Source organism: Eptatretus burgeri, chromosome 15, assembly GCF_056783735.1.
Source record: "Eptatretus burgeri isolate ZD-2024b chromosome 15, Ebu_testis_v1, whole genome shotgun sequence".
Taxonomy (NCBI): domain Eukaryota; kingdom Metazoa; phylum Chordata; class Myxini; order Myxiniformes; family Myxinidae; genus Eptatretus; species Eptatretus burgeri.
This window is the reverse complement of record NC_140975.1, coordinates 2,948,275-2,966,035: the sequence shown is the minus strand read 5'-3', so window position 1 is coordinate 2,966,035 and position 17,761 is coordinate 2,948,275. Positions and strand designations below refer to the sequence as shown.

The 17,761-nt window shown below is 47.6% G+C and overlaps 1 protein-coding gene across 1 annotated transcript in view; it reads right to left on the bottom strand.

Annotated features, from left to right (window-relative positions):
- Nucleotides 1–17,761, bottom strand: part of LOC147011319 (uncharacterized) — a 57,595-nt gene that overhangs the window by 3,846 nt on the left and 35,988 nt on the right. The window contains exons 12-18 of the mRNA XM_085857014.1: nucleotides 12,078–12,214; nucleotides 10,380–10,506; nucleotides 4,491–4,523; nucleotides 3,576–3,688; nucleotides 3,305–3,428; nucleotides 2,865–3,001; nucleotides 2,400–2,523 (exon numbers count right to left, since the gene is read on the bottom strand). Of these exons, the coding sequence (XP_085713140.1) occupies nucleotides 2,400–2,523; nucleotides 2,865–3,001; nucleotides 3,305–3,428; nucleotides 3,576–3,688; nucleotides 4,491–4,523; nucleotides 10,380–10,506; nucleotides 12,078–12,214 (795 nt within the window). The remainder of the gene's footprint in view (nucleotides 1–2,399; nucleotides 2,524–2,864; nucleotides 3,002–3,304; nucleotides 3,429–3,575; nucleotides 3,689–4,490; nucleotides 4,524–10,379; nucleotides 10,507–12,077; nucleotides 12,215–17,761) is intronic.

The following is a 17,761-nucleotide window of genomic DNA, read 5'->3' as shown; positions in this document are numbered from 1 at the left end:
TGTTTGTCTGTCTGTGAGCAGGATATCTCAAACGGTGATCCACGGATTTGGACGAAACTTGGTGGACAGGTTGGGTGTGTGCCGAGGACAAATCGATTGGAACTCGGTGAAGATCTGTGTCTGTATCCGAGAATTTTTAAGTGATTCTTCAGCATTGAGAGATGGGGCCAAAAATGATATATAGAATGACTTCTCAAAACGTTGTGGACGGGGTATAACAATTGCTGGATGAGTTGGGTGAAAGGAAGACGACGATTAGGTTTTGGTTCAGGTCCGGATACAGATCTGGCCTATCAGTGGGATACAAAATATAAACTGCTCAGCCAGGGGGAGGTATGTGCTCTACCGAGTGTCGTTCTAGTTTTTAGTAATGATTTTAATAAATCCTCCAATGTGTTGTCTTTCCTTTTGTTTGCTGTCGACTCAAATCTCTTGTTTTCTCATCCAGATCCACATCTTCTAGTTGAAACAATCAATGTTCAACTGGAACATGTTTCTGATTAGTTAATTGCTAATAAACTCTTCCTGAATCCAAATAAATCCAACTACTGCACATGGTTTTCGTAGGTGGATCAGCAAGCAGGTGGATGGCGTGGAAAGATGGGATATATTAATAGTTATGGCATGGGTGGTGATACAGAGGCAAATGGTGTGCGTTATGTTGGTATATGGGCCACAAACAGGAAGGATGGGGAAGGAGAAGCAGGAATTCATTGATGCATTGGAGACGATGATGGGAATGGGTGAGCTGGAGGTGATGCTGTGCATTGTGGGGGACTTTAATGCACACTTAGGAGTAGCGGAGCAAGGCAAAGAGGAATGTGTTGGTAAATTTGTTTGGGGAATGAGGAAAAGAGGGGAACAGTGCAGCACCATCCTCCCACACCTCTCTCAACCTCCCCTCCTGTCTCTCTCTCTTTGTCTGTCTGTTTCTGGACATATCCAGACGGTGGTTATGTCTCGACGCTGTTTGTCTTTGGACATGCCCGGGCAGTGTTTGTCTCCGAACGTGTCCAGGCGGTTTTTATATCCAGACGGGAGTTTGTCTCTGGACGTGGCTGGGTGGTGTTTGCTTCCAGATGCGTCTGGGCAGTCTTTGTCTCCAGATGCGTCCGGGTGGTATTTGTCTCCAGATGCGTCCGGGCGGTGATTGTCTATGGAAGCATCCAGGCGGTGTTTGTCTCTGGAAGCGTCCGGGCATTGTTTGTCTCCAGACACGTCCGGGCTGTGTTTGACTCCGGATGCGTCCAGGCAGTGTTTGTCTCCAGGAAGCATGGCTCCGGACACATCCAGGCAGTTTTTTATGTTCGTGCGTCTGCGCGGTGTTTGTCTCCGGACGGGAGTTTGTCTCCGGGCGCGTCCGAATAGGAGTTTGTCTTCGGATGTGTCTGAGCAGTGTTTGTGTCCGAACAGCTTGGCTCTGAATGCGTCCAGCGGTATTTGTCTCCGAACGCATCTGGGCGGTGTTTGTCTCTGGACAGCTTGGCTCTGGACGCGTCCTGGCGATGTTTGTTTACAGACGAGAGTTTGTCTCTGGATGGGACTTTGTCTCTGGACAGGAGTTTGTCTCCAGAAGCGTCCGGATGGGACTTTGTCTTCGGATGTGTCCGAGCAGTGTTTGTGTCCGGACGGCTTGGCTCTGGATGCGTCTGGCGGTGTTTGTCTCCAGGCGCCGTGTTTATAGTATGACCGGTAGAAAAGTGGATTTCAGACATTATTTTGTTTCCATCTTCATTGTTATTCCATGCAGAATCATTTTGATGAGATGGTGTGGATCGTAATTAATGCTCCACCGCAAGTCTGCCTTCCCTTCCTCTCACCTCGCACTGTCTTCCCTTCCCCCACCCTCCTCTCCTCTCTCCTTTCCCCTCTCCCTCTCCACTCTCCCCAATCTCTCTCCTCCACCTCTTTCTGTCCCTCTTCCCCCCACTTTAGTACACCCTCACAGCACAGCGATGGGTTATATTCGCTGAGATGTATATATATATATATATATATATATATATATATATATATATTGTTGACGGGGGTTCTGTCGTTGGTGAGATTGATCGATTGTCCATGCACGAGTAAATTACCAGCTGACATGCGTAAGTTACGTTCTCATCGTGTGCGACCGAGTTGAGAATTTTAAAGTTTTGTGAGTCAGCATTTGGCGAGCGACTAGTTTATATTAAAGCTTTCATGCTCAAACAATCTTGCTGATTGTTAACCCCAGCGACACAAGGTTCAAGTTTGATAGGACAGACAACCGGGTGATTGTTGCAATATATAGTGTAGTTAATGGGATTGAAGGAGATAGTGAGAGCTGCTCATGGTGGTGGTGGTCGTGAGATACAAATGATCTGTCCCAAGTTGCAAATTGTATGTGTGGTACAAATACAGAGAAGCAAGTTGACCTGTTTCAGGTGGTACAGGGACCCCAGACCGGTCCACCCACAGAGCTGTGACGAGTTCAGAACGTCCCCTTCCTCAAGCAGCAGTTGTCGCCCTTGGAAGTTGAGATGCTCACACGCAACCCAGCTGCAACAGTCAAACACGGTGGTACTCGCGGCACACACAAAACAACTGTGTGCAGTCATAGCACACACGCAACACACAGACGTACATGATGCAGGACACGTGGCAATGCACAGTGGGTCTGCACCATGCTTTCAGATGCTGGCGATGTGGGTTCAATTCCATCATGTTGCTGCAATCTTACATGAACAAGCATTTGCCAAACTCCACGTATGACATTCCGCTAACGTCCATGAAGTGTTTCACAATGGACATGAAAACAATCGTGTGGTTTCGCCAATGGCAGAATATAATCAGAGCTATTAGAGGTGGTTCGTGCAGGTTTGGTACTAAAATGTACTTACATGCCTCCTGTCACAAGAATCGACTGTGGTTGATTGTATCCAATTGCAGACAAGCTGCGTGTGTCCTCGCTGATAGACATTTGTCTTCCACACAACCCGCTGCGATCATAGAGCATTAGCTCTGGTTCTGAGAACTCCTAAAAAGTCACACAAAGTTCATGGGTGCCAAAACAGATGGACGAAATACACAATCCTTATCTCTTAAATAATTCCACTCCATAAGAGTTAATTTAACTGATATTCAGTGATCCGTAGCTACTTCTACACCTCGTGAGCCCACAATGGCTTAGATGAAGTCCACACGCACTTAGTTTAGCCTGCTTATGACCATCAGCGGCCTATTTCTGGCACTCACCGGTTCTCACCCAAGCCCTCACGTGATGTGATGCGACAACCCATTGTGATGCAACAACCCATTGTGATGCGAACACTTTGCTCACGTAAGGTAGGACTCTGAGGGAGTGCACGTATGATCCGGGGATGAGCATATCGAGGCTGGCAGCGTCACCAGGTTCAAGAACGGCCATGCTTCCTGTAAATTTCTCCGCACTGTAGGCCACCCACCTGTTAATACAAACCCCAAAGTAAAACAACCAATTGGCCCGACATTTCTGTGCCTGTCAGGTCTTTTCATTCGATGGATATTTGAGTCGGAAACCCATGCTCTCTGTGGTGTTTGCATTTTGGAGTTTGAAGTGATGTGTGTTGTACCGTCCTGCGTGTACACGAAGATAGCCGCCGCCCTCCTGGCTGGGTATTTGTGGGCAGTCATCGTGCAGTTTTAATCTGGAACCAGGTCGGTCTGATTCACCAAAAATCTCCACCTGTCACAAGCGGTCCAAACAAAGCTCGTTGTGGGCAGGTAGACCTGACCCTGTGTACTTCCATTCGGAACATCACTTCCACAAACCTGTGTGCTCTCAGGTTTCCTTTTTATTCCTGCTCACTCTGGTTCATGTATGATTACATTTGCTTGTATATCACTTTGCTACAGTTTTGTTTGTAATCCCCATGTGGAAGTTACACATATGATGTTCTTTGTGCGTCATTTAACTGCTGTTGTGAATGCCATTCATTTACCTGCTTTTCAACAACCTGTCCAAATGTTCTTGATGAGAATGTTATTCCAATTAAAATCGACCTTTGAGCATTGTAAAGCCAAGAAATGGTGATGAAATCCACTTCATACACATTCTTTCTATTGTGCTTCTACGACTTTGTTGAATGCAACAAAAATTGTTTGTGTCATTGCAAGGTAAACAAATAATGAACTGTCAGGAAGCCGTTTTGGTGGTGGTTGGAAGCCATATTGGTGGTGGTTGGAAGCCATATTGGTGGTGGTTGGAAGCCATATTGGTGGTGGTTGGAAGCCATATTGGTGGTGGTTGGAGACAATTGGAAGCCAAATTGATTTGATATGCTCTGACAATGTATTTTAAAGATTCCTATTGGCTAGTATTAATCTGTAGTACTGTATTGGACTGAAGCTGGAGAGACAACAGGATAAAATGTGTCCATTTATGCTCACAGATCATGTGTATTTGTTCGATTTATAGTGAACCATCAGAACAGCAGAGGCCTGACCTGGATTACCTGGATTCCCAGGTGAAGTGCACCATAACTCACCTTAAATGAGCACTCGGCACTGCCCGTGTGCACCTGTGGGTGACATTTGTGATGTTGAGTTCGACATTCATTCCGTTTACAAAGAATACTTCATGCCCTCTCTGTCTTCATCAAACCAAGCTGTTCATACATTCATTGAATTTGTAATACTAGTACGGGCCCGTAGGTGAGTGCCAGTATGTGCAGCCCTCTCTCGCCCCTCTCTCTCGCCCCTCTCTCACCCCCCACTCTCATCCCCCCTCTCTCGCCCCCTCTCTCTCGCCCTCCTCTCTCGCCACTCTCTCCCCCCTCTCTTGCCCCCACTCTATCCCCCCTAGTCTCGCCCTTCCTCTCTCCCCCTCCTCTCTCGCCCCCACTCTCATCCCCCCTCTCCCGTCCCCTTTCTCGCCCCCTCTCTCGCCCCCCACTGTCATCCCCCTCTCTCGCCCCCTCTCTCTCTCGCCCCTCTCTCTCCCCCTCTCTTGCCCCCACTCTATCCCCCCTAGTCTCGCCCCCTCTCTCGCCCCCTTTCTCGCCCCCTCTCTCGCCCCCCACTCTCATCCCCCCTCTCTCACCCCCTCTCTCTCGCCCCCTCTCGCCCCTCTCTCTCCCCCTCTCTTGCCCCCACTCTATCCCCCCTAGTCTTGCCCTTCCTCTCTCCCCCTCCTCTCTCGCCCCCCACTCTCATCCCCCCCTCTCCCATCCCCCTCTCTCGCAGATATTGGTCGACAGCTAAATGGCCGTAACTTGGGAACTGCTCGTCCGATTAATATCAAACCTTGAAAAGGCACATTCGCAGGTCCTCAGCAATATTCCTGGCAAGTTTCAATCAGATCGGACTGTCAATCGTGCAAAATAAATAAATAAATAAACATTAATTGTGACGTCATTCGTGATGTCATAGCACCGTGCCTTGTCATTGGTCGACAGATAAATGGACGTAACTTAGGAACCGCTTGTCCGATTAATATCAAACCTTGAAAAGGCACATCAGCGGGTCCCCAGCAATATTCCTGGCAAGTTTCAATCAGATCGGAGTCAATCGTGCAAAAAATAAATAAATAAATAAATAAAACCAATGTCACCCGCAGGGTGACCCGTATCTTGCCAAAAGGTGACCACGTGTGACTTCTTTAAGGTCACACTGAGGTGAACAGAGCTGCTATCCACCAGGAGTGACTCCTTGAGGAATATCTGCCTACGAGAGATTCCGATGAGAATCGTTCTACAGAATAACCATGAAAAATATGCGTTTGCCTCACAACGTCACCAAATGATGTCATAATGTCTCAAACTTGACATATCTAGAAAGCACTCATCGAGGTGTTCAATTTGAGGTACTACACGATATGGTTCCTAAAACTTGAAAATTTGACCTTGGGGTCAAATATGTTTGACCTCAGGCGCTAACCATGAAGGTCAAGGCCAATCGCCACCAAAAATTAATCAGCTGAGCGCCAGACCATATACTACATTCCCATAAAGTTGGGAGACGATTCGATTAAAATTACTCAAAAATAAGGGTTTCGTCGACTCCCCTGATTTGCGACAAAGTGACCTTGACCTTTGACCTTGACCTTCAAAATTTTATGCGCTGAAAGGGACCTCTATAGGCCTCTGATATGCGAAGTTACAAAAATTTCCAATGATAACTGTGCTTTGCAGAGTGATTTATACATGATTACAGACAAAAAACAAAACATGAAGGTCAAGGCCAATCACCACCAAAAATTAATCAGCTGGGCGCCAGACCATGAACTATATTCCCATGAAGTTTGAAGACGATCCGATCAAAATTACTCAAAAAATAAGGGTTTCGTCGACTCCCCTGATTTGCGACAAAGTGACCTTGACCTTTGACCTTGACCTTGAAAATTTTGTGTGCTGAAAGTGACCTCTATAGGCCTCTGATATGCGAAGTTACAAAAATTTCCAATGATAACTGTGCTCTGCAGAATTTTTTATACGTGATTTCAGACAAACAAACAAAAAAAAACAAACAAGCCGACTAACATATCTTGCAAAAACTTCGTTTTGGCAAGATAATAAACATTAATTGTGACGTCATTCGTGATGTCATAGCACCGTGTCTTGTCATTGGTCGACAGATAAATGGCCGTAACTTGGGAACCGCTCGTCCGATTGATATCAAACCTCGAAAAGGCACATCAGCGGGTCCCCGGCAATATTCCTGACAAGTTTCAATCCGATCGGACTGGTGATCGTCCGGTTATTAATAATTTGGGAAAAAATTGGCATGATAAGGTGAGAAGGTGGAACGACACCTTCAGCTGCCATATATACACCTTTTCAACACTGAAAAGCAGTAAAATGGCCGTAACTTGGGAACCGCTCGTCCGATTGACATCAAACCTCGAAAAGGCACATCCGCGGGGCCCCGGCAATATTCCTGGCAAGTTTCAATCAGATCGGACTGGCGGTTGTCGAGAAACGGTGGTCGCAGACAGACAGACAGAGAGACAGACAGACAGAGAGACAGACAGACAGACAGACAGACACAGAGATTGCTGGAATTATAGATAGATTTTGAATATGTTAACCCTTTGAACCCTGAGCTCCTTACACTTTTGGCCGTCCCACCCTGAGCTCCTTACACTTTTGGCCATCCCACCCTGAGCTCCTTACACTTTTGGCCGTCCCACCCTGAGCTCCCTGTAGAAAAATCTGGCCGCTCGGTTATATGGAGGTTTGAATAGTGACCGATAAAACGGCTATTAGGGTTCAAAGGGTTAACATATCAAGTAGGTTAGGTTATTCTACAATACCAGGTTGAACCTAAAGGGACACTGTGACCTATTTTTTTTTTCCAGACATTTCACATTTTATTGTGTAGTTAGAAAGCTATTGATCCCCAATGAAAGTTAGAAAGTGGATCCCTAATGTCCACCAGCAATTGATACTGGCCAAGGGGTCTGTAGTTTAATTACCCCATCCAATGAAGAGACCATCAGGTCTCGAGCTTGATGCACCATCCATGCCTGCAAAGCACCGGTATCATTGTTTGTTTTTTTCGTCAGGTCAGAAATCGAACCCAGACTAGAAAGCTCTACGGAGAGTGAAAATGTCTGTTCCATTTTGTAGAACATTCCCTTTTCTAACCATAACCATAAGCCGCTGCACCTTGCACCACCCCCATAGTCAGGGAGCGTCTGCAATTCCGTGGGACTTTTGTGGTGGAAGCGAACCACCGGCCTCGGCAGCCAAAGGGGACCCCGGTGAATGATAACAAAAAACTTGTTGGCAATCAGGAAACATGTTCAAAAGATTGAATCGACATTGTGATTGCTTGAATTTGAGTGAGAAGGCACATCCAATGGGGAAAACACATGTTGATAGGAAATAGAGGGTCTCGACTCATCGTCGCTCTGGTCACTCTCATCACCCTCTGGAAACACTCGTCCAACATTTTCGCAAACATCGTCACCGTCACAACAACCACAGGTATGTGTGCAGTTTGAGCCCCGACTTCCTGCAGGAACATCGAGCAGAATGGCATTGCAACTGGCACACGTACTTGGCCTGATGGAGAACAGGTGATTGTGCCAGCAACTGCGTGGTCATGATGGGAGTCCAGCCATCCCCATCTCGTTTCCACCAGTCATCTGCGGGAGATGGAAGTACAGGCCGCACTATGGTCTGATGGTGGGCACGCATGATACGTTGTCGCAGGGAATCTGGACTTGGTGGGAGCCTCTCCGATTCTGCTCGCTTCTTCTTAAACAACCACCGTCGGAATTTTTTTTTCACCGAAGCAATCAGGGTCTGTGGTTGGTATACCTTGCAGATAAACTTTACTTTTCAATGGCACCAACTGTCTCATCACTTGGCATCACAGAGGAGCCAAGGCTATGACAATGCTGTCACCTTCTAGAATGCATGCGTCCCCTTGCCAGTGAAATTACCAGTGTTATCGCGACCACTCAATGCATGGAGACCCAGGTAGTGCTGCCGATTTTGTTGGACATCACTCGCATCACAGATGGGACCGAGTGAAATCGGCCGATTCCGTCTTCCAGTTTCAGTGACAAAGGCAGTGTCCTTGCGTAATTCGAGACAGCGCCGCACATCCAGAAGGAATACATCCGTGTCAGGAGAGCAGATTCTGATTCTTGTAGCCTCCACAGACTGTGGTATCAGCAGCATGCAGGGACAGTCTCTTCATGATCACTGTTTAGGTAGCTCTTACCAGTGTGTGTTGCTCTTCATTGGACGCCCCATTGCATGTGCCTTCTCCAGGAGCTTCTCAGCAAAGTAACCTGTCAGTTCCCTCTTGGCGTCGCCATGAGACAGCAGCCTCCTCATAGGAATCTTGGTTATGTTCGTTGAATCTGTGATGTGATAGGCAACTGCTGTCTGTGTCCCCTGTCTCCCGTTTCTGGTAGCCAGCTTCAGTGAATACTTGACATTATATCCGTCGAAAATCACTCGCACTTCGTCCATTTGGCTGTACTAATGAAGTGTATGGGAGGTAAAGTGGTCTGCCAGCTAACGACAATTCAGAATCCAGGACGGCTTCCTCGTTGACAGGACTTCGGGCATTCCACGTACTAGAGCAATGCTACAAGCAGTGGCTGCCTCATGGCCAGTCTGCATGCCGACACTGTCTGGGCCTGGGTCATTGCTCTCTGCTGCTGGTAGACTCCACAGGGTGGTCATCAAATCTCCATCAACAGCAAACAAGGATTGAAGCACAAAAGAGAGCTCGTAGCTGCCAACAGCTTCCGCGAGGTTGATGTCTGGCTGTGACTTGGAAACCACCAGCATTCAGGCAAAGAGACTTGGATCTTCTTTGAGCTCGACCAGTTATTCTCCCGGTCTGAGCTCAACTCGCTTCCCTGTGATTTTCCAAGTATCTCGCTGACATCTCTTCATTGGAGCCCACAAGTTGATTGCATTTGTCTTTATGCGGCAGCGGACGAAGTCATCAAACAGCTGCTGGCCAAGAGTGCTCTGTCCGCACAGGTCCTGGGTGACCGTCTGAGGCATCACTGCCTTGGTGGCCGAGTTGAAGAGCTCATCGCTGTCCTCAGTGAAGGGGTTGGTGAAGCTCTTTAGAGTGCGAGTTAGGTCGTCGATGTTCTTCTCTTGTCTCCTCGTGGTCAACGCACTGAATGCATGGTGGCTCGGATTGACAGCTGGGTGCAGTGCAGCCATGTCATGAACTTCCTGTGCTTGTGTGGCAAGTCCTGACCAGATCAGGAAGGACTGTGTGTGGGCACTTGAGTTCAAGGTGATACCAACCAGACCTCCAGTGACTTTCATTGAGAGATTAATATGCTCCAGTATGTGGTATGACGAGACACCACACCACCTTGAGGGCAACCGACGAGGGGATACCCGCTAGAAGTTTTAACCTAGAAAGTGTGCTCACACTTCAATGGATTGGACTAAAAGTGATGTTGCACCACCTGCGCACACATTCTTGATTGACCGCTCACCAATTTTGACGTGAGTGTGTCCGTGCGGTGTGGACCCTGAAAACATGCGAAATTAGGCCCCATTTGGTGGAGCTCATAAATCAGGACAAAACACGATATCAGACTGCCAAGAAGTTTTTTATAACATAATTTGGGATAATATTTTTTATAACATAACATAATTTCCCACAACACATTTGGATGGGTGGGTTTACTTTCACCGCCAAAGTCCCCGCGGGATTCAATTTGTTGAACTTGCTCCCTGACTACCACCAGCAAATTGTGGCTCGCCCGTACGTTGGCACGTACATTGGCACGTATGGATGATTGCTTGGCACGTACGTTGGCACGTACGTTGGCACGTACGGATGATTGCTTCATCATGCTACAGATCTATCACTCTGTGTAAACATTGGGCCTGTTTCATAGGACATGGTTCACCGCAGATTGCGTCGGAAAGTTTAATGAGTACCTTGCGGATTGGTCTGAGGGAACCGATAGACCTGAGTTCACTTCCAAGGTCTGACAGCTGGTGGTACAAGCCTTTCTCGAGCACATACTGCCGCCCACAAAACCCCTCCATCTCATAAACCACCCATCTGTTGGGCAATGTGGTACATCCAGGTTAATGATGTGGAAGGATGAATGTATTACTCAACACTTGCTAACGGATCAACAAAACCAAGTTGTGTGATAACTAATCAAGAAATTAACAAAGATCTATGTGGCCGAGAGCGGTGGTGAGTGTGACCGTGCGGTGAGTATGGGCCAAGAGTGGTGGAGAGTGTGTCCGTGCAGTGTGTGTGGCCAAGAGCGGTGGTGAGTGTGTCCGTGTGGTGTGTGTGGCCAAGAGCGGTGGAGAGTGTGTCCGTGCAGTGTGTGTGGCCAAGAGCGGTGGTGAGTGTGTCCGTGTGGTGTGTGTGGCCAAGAGCGGTGGAGAGTGTGTCCGTGCAGTGTGTGTGGCCAAGAGCGGTGGTGAGTGTGTCCGTGTGGTGTGTGTGGCCAAGAGTGGTGGAGAGTGTGTCCGTGTGGTGTGTGTGGCCAAGAGCGGTGGAGAGTGTGTCCGCGCGGTTTGTGTGGCCAAGAGCGGTGGAGAGTGTGTCCGTGTGGTGTGTGTGGCCAAGAGCGGTGGAGAGTGTGTCCGTGTGGTGTGTGTGGCCAAGAGTGGTGGAGAGTGTGTCCGTGTGGTGTGTGTGGCCAAGAGTGGTGGAGAGTGTGTCCGTGTGGTGTGTGTGGCCAAGAGTAGTGGTGAGTGTGTCCGTGTGGTGTGTGTGGCCAAGAGTGGTGGAGAGTGTGTCCGTGTGGTGTGTGTGGCCAAGAGCGGTGGAGAGTGTGTCCGCGCGGTTTGTGTGGCCAAGAGCGGTGGAGAGTGTGTCCGTGTGGTGTGTGTGGCCAAGAGCGGTGGAGAGTGTGTCCGTGTGGTGTGTGTGGCCAAGAGTGGTGGAGAGTGTGTCCGTGTGGTGTGTGTGGCCAAGAGTGGTGGTGAGTGTGTCCGTGTGGTGTGTGTGGCCAAGAGTGGTGGAGAGTGTGTCCGTGTGGTGTGTGTGGCCAAGAGCGGTGGAGAGTGTGTCCGCGCGGTTTGTGTGGCCAAGAGCGGTGGAGAGTGTGTCCGTGTGGTGTGTGTGGCCAAGAGCGGTGAAGAGTGTGTCCGTGCAGTGTGATGGGCCGAGAGCAGTCATGAGTGTATCCGTGCGGTGTGTGTGGCTGAGAGTGGTGGTGAGTGTGTCCATGCAGTGTGTATGGCCGAGAGCAGTGGTGAGTGTGTCCGTGCGGTGTGTATGGCTGAGAGTAGTGGTGAGTGTGTCTGTGTAGTGCGAGTGCTGTGTGATGGGCCGACAGCGGTGGTGAGTGTGTCCGTGCGATGTGTATGGCCGAGAGCGGTGGTGAGTGTGTCCGTGCGGTGTGTATGGCCGAGAGCGGTGGTGAGTGTGTCCGTGCGGTGTGTATGGCTGAGAGTAGTGGTGAGTGTGTCTGTGTAGTGCGAGTGCTGTGTGATGGGCCGACAGCGGTGGTGAGTGTGTCCGTGCGGTGTGTATGGCCGAGAGCGGTGGTGAGTGTGTCCGTGCGGTGTGTATGGCCGAGAGCGGTGGTGAGTGTGTCCGTGCGGTGTGTATGGCCGAGAGCGGTGGTGAGTGTGTCCGTGTGGTGCGAGTGCTGTGTGTATACATACATTCCAGTGACGATGTGCACCGAGTGGGGAATGATGTCATGTTCTTGAACACTGATTACATCTCCATCACATTCCAGCAATTTACTTTCAGAAAACGTTTCAGGTTCACTGAGCAATGCGAAGGGGCTCGAGAAATCCTACGAACATGGATCATGGACAATCATGAGAAATCTCAACAGAAGAAGCACCAACAAATCATTATTGTTATTATTATTATTATAACAGTATTAGATCAGTGATTTCATTTTAATTGGGATAATGTGATGAGGAATTCTGGTTTGTTTTCTTGGAAATAAGATGATATCTTTAGATATTCTTTGATTTATATGCCCCAAGAAGTTGTACACTTTCCTCTTTATTTGCGAAGAAACATGAACAATTAAACATCATTAGACCTTTTTACCTCCACCACCGAAGCTGAAGGAGGTTATGTTTTCACCCCTTTCTGTTGGGTCGCCAAAATAGGTGACCCTTATTGTCAGTAATTCTGTCTGTTTGTTTGGATGTTTGTTTGTTTGTCATCAGCATAATTGGTAGTAAACGTGGGCTGATTTTGACCAAACTCGGTGGTAGGTACATCTTATGACCTCGTGCTTTGGAAATTGTGATGGTTGCTAGGGACGCTTTGGTTCCCTAGCAACGACCGAAAAACCTTCACAATCGGTACCGTTCACGCGAAATCAATTCCGAAAGCCATTATCCCACGTAGGGTTATGAAATTTGGCACGAATGATCTACAGGTGATGCTCTATCAAATATATTCCGGTTTTTGTGATATATGGAATACTTTACCCGCAGCGCCCCCTACAATTAGGGAATGCGCGAAAATTGGCGAAAATAGAAGGCCCCCTCGCGACCAGGTGAGTGCATCGATACGAATGAAACTTTGTAGGTTCATGGTACTCAATGAGTACTACAACTTTGCCTCAGGACATATTGACCGATTTCACTTAGGTCAGGGGTCAAAGGTCAATTAGTGCAAAAATCGATAATATGCGAGAGCTGGAGGTGCCTTCGCGCCAAATGCTACTCCTCCTTGGGTTATGGTCGGATGGTCATGAAAATTCACACTAATCGTCTGGAATACATTGTGCACAAACGATCGAGCCGGATTTTAGATTTAGATCTTTGTTCACCCACAGCACCCCCTCGAACTTTTGGGATTTCCGATTTCAAACCGCATTTTCGGTACTTTTCATTCAAATTGATACCGAGTAGTTATCAGTGGATGGAACTGGATGAGATTTGATATGCATTATCTTAAGGTGATTCCCTATCCGCTATATGACATCCATTTTGCTCTATATCTTAGAGTTTCCATGCTCGGTGACCCATCGCTGCCTTCCGGCTTGTTTGTTTCTTAGTCTGTTTGTTTGTGCACAGCATATCTCAAGTTGTGGACGGATCCGGATGAAATTTTGTGGACAGGTTGGGTGTGTGACTTGGACGAACTGATTCGATTTTGGTAAAGATCCTGATCCGACTACTAGAATATTTTAAGTGCTTCTTCACCATTCAGAGATAGGGCCAAAAACGATACAATACTGTATATCATGATATTTCAAACATGTATTGGGCCCGATATGTTCTCGTGGATCAGGCATTACGTGGCGGAGGTATGCGCTCTATCGAGTGCCCTTCTGGTTATTACAAACATCGAGGTTTGTGGAACAAATGACAATTTCCAACACTTCTCTGGTCAATTTGATCTTTATTTTCTGCTTCTGTTCTCTGGGACAACACAAAAACAAACAAACAGAATATACTAAATTATTTATTTGTCTTGAAAGGCCAAATATCCAACTGCTCTTTCCCTCTTCCCACCATGTTCCTTTAATAACCAGACTCGGTGGTGTCATGGTTAGAGCAGTCTGTTTGGAGTCTGGGAGGTTGACAGTTTGAACCCCAGCAGAGTTCATACCCAAAAACTTTTAAAATGGTTAATGCTGCAAGAGACAGACAGAGAGAGAGAGACATAAGTTGGCAATAAGAGTGCAGGCTTTGATGGGCCTAATGACCTCCTCTTGCGTTGAAGGCCATTGTAGGGGAACTCATTATTATTTTTTGCCTTGCTTCCTGAACATCAATGAACTTCACACCTGTGGAGCTCCGAAGCTTTTCTCATTGGGCATGGATGCATTTAGATCCTCAAATCCTGTTCTGCCAAACTGATGTTTCCTCTGTCTCTTCTCTTTGGCACGTCCTTCAATGTGGGCTACGTCCTATCTGCTTATTACCAGCTTCTCCTGTTCCCACCTGAACCCCTGGCTTTAGGAGATGGGGCACATGAGATCAAATCATATACATCAAATGTGTAGTCCTCGACAATGTATACAATTTTTTTTTTTTTTTTTAAAGTCCAATATCATCGTTCACCTTCCGTTGGTTCTCATCGGCACCCAGCTCTCATCTTTGGCTCCAAGTCGTTGTTTGCATTCTACAATGGCCACACCCCGGCAAACCGCTTTGACAGGTGGGCAAGCCAGATGAGGGTAACTGATGCGTCTCCCCATCGGTGAGTCAGGATTTCGACTTTGTCTTGCCACCGGACTTTGACGTGCCTGGATCACAAAGTTAAGTTGATGCAGCGCAACTCTCCCTCACTATAATCTACTTCATGTGCAAGTCATGATATCACCTATCGATTCATTAACCTCCGATTCAGGGATTCAAGGATTCAATCCTCCTTAATCAAGGATTTGGATTTCGGTAAGAGGTGGTGGTGAACAGCTATTTTTAAGGCCTGGAGGGAAGAATGGGATTGAGCAGAGTGAGAGAGTTTATTACAAAGGCAGGAAAAAAGAGGAATGAAAGAGTGAAGGTGAGCAGTGATTCGTGATTTTGGTAGTTTTACCAAAAGGGGGTTGTCGGCGAACCTTGAGCGCCCTGAGGAAATGTGGTGGGGACAAATCGCAGAGAGAGCGGGGGAGGGGGGGCGAGACCGGAGAGGAGACGGTAGAAGACAGAAAGACCACCGACCTGCTTGCGGTGAGAGAGTGAGAGGGCCAAAGACTTATCCTCATCACGGGAGATACCAATGATCCCAAATGCCTTGGTTTCCACAGCGTGATGCTGAGAAAGGTGAGAGGCAGGAGCACCAGCCCAGAGGGGAGAGCAGTACTTCATCAGACTGCAGACGAAAGCTTTGTATCTGGTCAGGAGCTCAGGTGTGCTGAGGAAGGACTTTGCACGACGGAGGATTCCCAGTCGGTGACTGGCTTTGGAAACCAGCTTGGAAATGTGGCTTTCCCAGGAAACATCATGGCAGATAGTGAGACCCAGAAGCTTGAATGAAAGGACTTCAAGAGGATTGTTGAGAAAGTATGGGAGGGGGGAGGGGGGAGGGGTGGGGGTGAGGTTCCAAATGGATCTTTCGGAGAGACATAGTGAGAGTGTGAGATTTGTCTGGATTGAAAGACATGTTCCACGTGTTGGACAAGTTTGTGATTTTACCCAGATCTGCAGAGAGCGAAGAAGCTGCTGCTTGCCGGTCTGAGGGATGACAGATGGTACGGCAGAGAGTGGAGTCATCAGCAAAGAGTGTAAAGTCAGCGAAGAGTGTAATATGTAGTGTAAAGAAGATAAGGGTAACACTTTACCCTTAGCACGTGGAATGTGCGACCGCTCATGGACGTCAGAGCAGACAGACCAAAGAAATGAATAGCCTGAGTATACGAGTTTTGAAACGATGTAACCTGCCCCAAAATGCTTGGTGCACATGTGCAGAAACCCCACGAAACTTGCGTGTTTGGGGTGAAAGAAAGTCTATCATGTGTCCGGGATAAGGATTGTTACCTGAAATGACTCACAAAGCTCAACAACAAAAAAAGTCGAACATAGTTGTAAAAATATCTGAGAGAAAGGGTTGTAACCCTGCAGACTTGGAGAACTTTCTCAGCTCGCCGAACAAAGGTGGCAGTGGTGGGGAAGGTGGCAGTTGTGGGGAAGGTGGCAGTTGTGGGGAAGGTGGCAGCTTCTCTTACTACAACCTCACGACCATGTGGGCTGGTGCAAGGCCCGAGTGGATGAGCGTGTGTTACACAAACCCCCAGACAGATCGCTACCAACGATTCGACTGTGCACCTTGATTAGGTTCTTCTGAACACCGATGATGAGCTCATATCTGGGACTTGTGAACGTACAGAGTAAGTTTAAAATGATATTTTCATTCGGGAACAGAACAATTATGGCTGATCGTTTTGAAATTGCCACTCTTCCATCTAAATTCTGAAAATTATGTTCAAATGATGCACGGAATTTCAGATTTTGTGCTAACAACGGCAAGCAGTGAAAATGTCCTCGTTTAGCATTTATACGTCATTTCGAAAGTCGCGTATTGGGAGAGAACTTTCCAGATACGACATGCACATCACCGCATGAGGTGAGACTCGTCTGGCTGATGAACATCAAATTACAGAAGCTGGAGATGGATGCATGGTCTCTCGGAGTGATGGCAGTTGCGCCGAGAGTCGTGCAGCAAGAACAGGTTTCTCCGTCAAGTCGATCCAGGTCGACGAGCTCGCTCGCTTTCCCAGACGGCCTGAACGACCGACTCGTGACACTGCGGACGTTCCATCCCAGGAAAAAACCAGGGAAAAAACCATGCCACCATTTGTCTCAAGTCAAAGATGTCTGATGTCTCCGTTTACCTGCGACGGCTTCTCCGCGAGTATTTGAACCTATAAATATACAAGAATGACTGAGCTGTGGTCACAAGCTGTGCCAAATCGGGAACCGGACGATTGGGGAAACACACGTTGAATGTGCTGTTAAAAGATTAACCCGACAGCTCTCATCCACGTCAGCCTCCGCCACCGTTATATCAGAACGAGCTGATTCGTCACATGATCACGGTTTGTTTAACCGCAATATGGGGCCGTTCAAAAATTACGTAACGCGTTTTGCTTAGGGAGGTGTATACCATGTATGTTGATGGGCTTGATTAAACCTTACTAATAATTTTTATTCGACATTGTTTCGATTTTTTGGGATCCCTCATCGTGAGTAACAGCTCGATCCAAACAAATCCGACGGAAATCTGACGTTACAAACCCTGGCAGTGTGTGATCAGCAGAGGCCGACGGGCCTGATGTGTCATAACCCCACCAGAAAACAAAGATAGCAGCCATATTATTTTATCTTAGGTACCATAGTGGGTGGAGTGAAGTGACCAATGGGTGCACATTTCAAAAATCGACCCTCAACAAGAACCACAACAACAACGACCCCTGTGGAGATCTTGTTGACCTGTGACGCATCGCAGGTAAAAAAGTATTTGTGTTTTTATCGTTTTCATGGATAACTACAACAGCGCTTGGTAGAACATATACCTCCGCCAGGCTGAACAGTTTAAATTTTGTATCCCACTGATAGGCCGGATCGGGATCCGGACCGGAACCAAAATCGAATTGGCTTGTTCTCGTCACCTAATCAACTCATCCACCTAGTTTTGTCATAACTCGTCCACAACTTTTTGAGATATCATGATGTGCTTCATTTTTGGCCCTATCTCTCAACGGTGAAGAATCGCTGAAAAAAAATTCTCGGATCCGGATCCAGATCTTCACCAAAATCGAATCAATTCACCCTCGTCACACTCCCAACATGTCCACAAAATTTCGTCCGAATCAGTTCACAATTTTTTTGAGATATCCTGCACACACACAGGCAGACAGGGATGAAAA